Genomic DNA, 6,000 nt, shown 5'->3' on the forward strand with positions numbered 1-6,000 from the left:
GTTGTGCTTCACAGGTTAAGAAGACACAAATCCAGGTTTTCTCCCATATCCCGAAAGAAGTGTATACTAGACTAAATGGTAATTATGAATTGGTCTTGTTTGAATGTGGTTGTAATCCTATAGGCCCTCTGATGGACTGGTGTCCTGCCAAGGGCTTATCAATCAATCAATCAATCAACATTTATTTATATAGCACATTTTCATGCAAAAAAATGTAGCTCAAAGTGCTTTACAAAATGAATAGAAAAATAGAAGACACAATAAAAAATAAACATAAGTCAACATTAATTAACATAGAATAAGTAAGGTCCAATGGCCAGGGTGGACAGAAAAAACAAACAAAAAAAACTCCAAATGCTGGAGAAAAAAAATAAAATCTGTAGGGGTTCCAGACCAAGAGACCGCCCAGCCCCCTCTGGGCAATCTATCTAACATAAATCAAACAGTCCTCTTTGTATTTAGGGTTTTCATGGAAGGACCTTATTATTCCTGTTCTTCACTAGATGCTGCCAGTATAGGCTCTGGCAAGCGCAACCCTGTACTGGTTTAAGTATTTAAGAATGTTGCTTTTCACATATAAATCTTAAAACTCTTGAAGGCTAATAATAGAAAAATAAAAAATGTACTGCTTAATAATACTGATTAACAGCCCATAGGTTAGCAAACTTATATGAAGAAAATTAATTTTCTGCTTATGTGACGTTGGCAATGATAGCTCAGAAACTAATAAAGCTATCTTTTCTACTTGTCTCAGAAAGACTGTGACCAATGCCAGAAAAACTTTATGCAACACAGACATGTAACAAAATTGCTGAAATTACATGAACATTAATTAAGGGAATTGTTATAAACAGAACAATTCAATATTAATTCAATTTATTTAACAAGTCTAGATGAGCTAAAGAGCCTAATATGAAATAAGAAAAGATTCCCTTCTCGTATTTATTAATATTATTGCATCTTATTTTATGAAAATCTCATGAATTTGTTTTGATGTCAATTAAAAACATGGACCAAAAATACTCCAATAACAGCTGGTACCAGTCTAACATGATCTAGAAAAAAGTTAACAAGGGTTCAAGAGAATGCAAAATCAACAATATTTCTGTAAGATGAGCACTATCCTAAGGAATTTATGAACTGTTTAAAAGTTCCAAGATTGTTGCAAGGAACCCTTAAATTAATAATTGACACACTAAAAAAAATGTAATCTAAAATTATATTTTAATGGCATAAGATTCATAATTAAATTAATTTCCCAAAAAACTGTTACTAAAATCAATTTAAGAATGATGTCAGAACACACAGAGCATGGGTTGCACACCAGCAGACCAGTCAAAGTGCTCATGCTGACCCCTGCTGACAGCACCTACAATGGTGCTGTCAGAACAGGACCTTGGCACAATGGAAGAAAGTGACCTGGTCTGATGAATCATGTTTCCTTTTAGACCATGTGGATGGCCAGGTGCATGTGCCTTGTTCAACCAGGGAAGAGATAAAAGCATGATGCAAAATAGGAAGATAACAAGCCAGCGGAAGCAGTGTGACGCTTTGGGGAATATTCTTTTGGAAAACCCTAGAGGAATATTAAATACTGCCACCCAGATTACATCTCATTCTCTCATGTGTTGGTGCCCCCTGCCCCTTGTTGTTGCTGGGCATCTAGTCTATACACATAGGGAGTGATACACCCTAATGGCACTTGCAGGATTTCTACTTCTAGCATGGCTCTCAATCTGTCTCGGAGGTCTCTTGTAAGATTTGCCCTTACCCGGTATCTTAACAGAATTGTGATAACGTGTGTTTATTGGAGCACAGAGCAAGGAATACAAAGAAGTACTGCAGGATTTTACTTCTATTGCGGTCCATGCCTGTATATGTTCTTCTATTTGTGTCCAGGTTCTTATCGTCTGTATGTTTGCTGCCCAGGTAATAAAACTGGAAGTTAGGTAGAGCCATGCCGCCTTCTGCCTTTTGTCTTTGTAGTGTCGCTCTTTTGATGCGTGGATGTTTTGAATTCCAAATAAATGAGGTTATTGTTGAATCTAATTGCCTAAAGAATGATTTATTAATGTATATTGAGATGTTTTGAAATAAAAAAAGGAGCTTAGGAAGAATATTCATCTTAACAGTGTTAATTCTTCCAGCTAGTGTGAGATGAAGGGTTGACCATCTATGTAAGTCTTGTTTAATTTTTTCCATGTAGACGGCGAAATTTTGCTGATATAGAGCTTTATGCTTACTTGTGATGTTTACCCCTAGGTATTTAAACTGTTCTGCAATGATAAAAGGTAGGGTATCTAATCTAATATTATATGCTTGAGAATTCACTGGAAAGAGTACACTTTTATTCAGATTAATTCTGAGACCAGAGATCTTTTGAAATTCTGTGAGTGCTGCTAAGACTGCAGGCACAGAATTTTCTGGGTCCGAAATATACAGTACCATATCATCTGCATATAATGAGATTTTCTGTTCCAGTCCTTCTCTGCTAATCTCCTTTATCTGATCAGTATTTCGACAATGTATTGTCAGTGGTTCAATGGCAATCGCAAACAGCAGCGGTGACAAGGGGCATCCTTGTCTAGTGCCACGTTCTAGTTTAAAGTAGTCTGAGCAAATGTTGTTGATGCAAACTGAAGCTTCTGGGATAGTATACAGTAATTTAATCCATGCACAAATGTTCGAGCCAAACCCAAACTTCTCCAATGTAGTAAAAACCTTAACAGAATTCTTGTTTCTGGCAACCCCTTGTTAACCAAACATGCCATCATGTGCATTAATAACGGACTCTATGAATTGCACAGCCATTCTCTGAAAATGCACCGTTACCTGAAAGTCCTTTAGCTGGACAATATGTGGGTGCTTCACTGTTTTGAGAATTTCTATCTCAGTCAGCAGATTTTCCGTGGATGCTTTATTGAGGCTTTTCTTACTAACCACTTTCACTGCAACCACTTCTCGGTTGTCATTCTGCAAAAAAAAAAAAAAAAATGGCTTAGTTAAAATAACAATAACATACAAAGTAGTTATTACTTAACATTTAATTTATTTCAATAAGACATACAACAGAGGTGTAATATATCCATGTAATAACCACTTGGAATATCATAATTATTGTCTTCAAGAATATATTTCATTTTCTAAGTACAGTATCAGGAATGAAAAAAGATAACGGAGTCTAGAAATCTAGACAATAAATCATGAGTTTGTTCAAATATTGGCAGTGTTAAACATATGTACAGATGCCCAACAGTTGCTCAATTTAAATGTGATTAAAACCTTCCCAATACTTCTACAAATGTATCTGCAAGACAGAGTTGGTTCTAATGAGCTAATCCAAAAATATTGTAACAATACATCAAGTATTAATAGAGGCACCCACTATAACAAGCAATATTAAAAAAAATACATAAATAAACATATGTGATTGCTTCAAATTTGTGAAAATAAATATACATTATGAATACTTTTTTTATAAGCTGGTATAAATATTCAGAACAAATTAACAAATCCTTCATTAAAATGACTGTTCAATTTGACTAAAAACAGGCCATGTATAAAAAAAATATATAAAGCGCTACATTAAATGGGGGCATTGCTTTATGCAAATTCCAAGATTACAGTCTTACTGGGTTGTCCTTTAAAATTATGAAGGGAAAGTAATTACCTGATTGTTGCCCATAGAAAGGGATTATTGCTTAGTATCTTCACTATATGCCTTACACCCTGTGCTCCAGCACTTACTAATTATTTCCAATTAGCCAACGACTTTTTGGTGCAACATTCATTTCAAACATTAGGCCAGTTTTGGAAACACTTTAAATTGAAGGCACTACTGTCAATTGTTCTCATGCCCAATAATAATTCATTTCAGCCATTCTTAACTTATGGCAGCAACTTAGTATTCAGACTGTTACATACTTGTATATTAACAGACTTGGCATCCTTTGAACAATTACATCTCAAGCATAAACATCCACAAGCACACAATTTTTATTATATGCAAGTTAAAAAGTTTGGATGAAACATTACAATAGTGTTGATGAAAACACAGGCAACATTTCCAGGCGTAGGTGATTTAAGACAACGTTGGTAGTACAGCCTTATTTAATATACATATAGGTAACAGAACCTTTTAATTATAATCTCACAAAATAACTTGAAATCAGCCATCAGCATGATACACAATTCATCAATATAAGCAAAGCATGATGTAATTTAGTTAAAAAAAATGTACATTGACAACGATTTCACCAGAAGTATATCTGGAAAAAGACTTTAACTGCAAACAATGCTATCACGCACCTGTCTTGCTAGGTCATATTTTTGTGCATGTCCTCCATTCAAATCTAACAGGACCCATTTTACTCAGTTTTTAGAAGCCATGAGGAGTTGGAGCCTCACATCAGCATCAAGTATAAGGCAAGCGTGGATGGGGAAGGAAGCCTATTATAACCCACATGCATAAACACAGTCATTAAATGAGTTACAATTAAACTAACCTGCATATATTTCAGATGTGAAACAACAGTATCAGAAGAAAAGCCAAGTAGACACAGGCAGAATCATAAACTCCACACATCCATTATTGAAAAGAGTCTCCAAAAATTGAGGCAGCAACACTAACCAGTAGCAAACAGCCAGCCACCTGGAAGCCCATTATTAGAAATGACGTCTTTCAATATTGTTAGTGAAACAAATGCTGCAAAGACTGCTATTTAGAAAATGCACTATCTCCATCCAAGCCTATACACATTTGTTAAAATATATGAAATAAATACAATATTAGATAAATATTATGAACATTTTAATAACATGAAACACTTCTTCCAAGTTAATCATACAGTGAATGTATCTGTTGCTCGCACTTTCTTTGACAAGTAGCTGTACAAACGCTGCTACACATTATGATCATGAGAAAGTGAATAAAGGAGTGGGCTGTGGAAACCTGACACGACCACCGTCTACGCCGTGCCCAAGAAAAAGAGTAAGTATCGCCTCACCTTTCTGTAGGCTTTGTAAACAATGGCATAGGTGCCACTGCCCAGCCTTTCAGTCAGAATAAATTCGGCCAGCTTCGGGGGTGCAAACCCAGCGGCCATCCCTCAAAAAAACAGATGGACTTCTCAGTGATCAAAACTGCCCACTGATGCACTCAATAAAAAAAAGAACATGAGCGCCATCATGAAGTGCCATGAAGACTTCAGAAGTAGGCGCACTTCTATGCACATAATGTTATTAAACCCAAAAGCGCTTCCTTGCTGTGACGTTAAGGACGCATTACTTCCTTGTTGACTATTTAAAGACACAAGAAGCAATTGCTGTGCACAGTAGCATTGCTTGCTTCTCCAGTGCTTGTGTAAAAAAAAAAAACACTTCCGTTTTGGAGCGCAAGTCTGTTTGCTCGAGAAGGGTCCAATTGCAGCCTGCAATACCAATGACACTGGTCAGGTAATCCTCACAACGTCAGTCATAAAACTCCCTTTGAGTCAGATAAAGGTCCAACAACCCTAATTTAACCATACTGTAACGGGGCTCTAATGTTAACCATAGTCTAGGATAGTCTAGGATGTTACGAGACTGACGTTGAGGGCGTTTCGTGATGTTGGGGAATTACATGACTGACCTCATAGGTACTCCCGTCTGCAATTACACTCTGTAGGCTTGCTTGCGTGTTCTCATATAAGACAGTGCAGGTTTTCTTCTGTATGGAACGCCGTTAGGGTCAAACACGTTATTCATGTCAATTGGGGTGTCAACAACACCGTCGCTCCGCCCCATTAGACAAATGCCTGCCATGATGTTATTGCTTCTGTTACATGTAGCAGCTCAGATTTACGTCCCTGAAGGAAATATAGATAATCAGCCTGAAATGCAAATGGTGCACATTTTACTGTACTATTACTCATGAATGTTAGTTTTAAAATTATGTGGGAAATCAATTATTATTATTATTATTTTGATACAGCTCAAAAATGGTTAGAGACTTGGATGTTA

General features: G+C 36.3%; 1 protein-coding gene across 3 annotated transcripts in view; it reads right to left on the reverse strand.

Moving 5' to 3' along the window:
• Window positions 1-5,712, reverse strand: part of ulk3 (unc-51 like kinase 3) — a 77,998-nt gene extending 72,286 nt beyond the window's left edge. For 2 of the 3 annotated variants that reach the window (XM_039773186.1, XM_039773185.1), the window contains exons 1-2: window positions 5,007-5,560; window positions 2,833-2,973 (exon numbers count right to left, since the gene is read on the reverse strand). In XM_039773186.1, coding sequence (XP_039629120.1) covers window positions 2,833-2,973; window positions 5,007-5,105 — 240 coding nt within the window. In that variant the 5' untranslated portion in view covers window positions 5,106-5,560. Of the gene's footprint in view, window positions 1-2,832; window positions 2,974-5,006; window positions 5,561-5,629 lie in introns of those variants that run through there. The other variant, XM_039773187.1, reaches the window with a different exon arrangement.
• Window positions 5,713-6,000: the final 288 nt, after the last annotated feature.

The sequence above is a fragment of the Polypterus senegalus genome, chromosome 12, assembly GCF_016835505.1.
Source record: "Polypterus senegalus isolate Bchr_013 chromosome 12, ASM1683550v1, whole genome shotgun sequence".
Classification (NCBI taxonomy): domain Eukaryota; kingdom Metazoa; phylum Chordata; class Cladistia; order Polypteriformes; family Polypteridae; genus Polypterus; species Polypterus senegalus.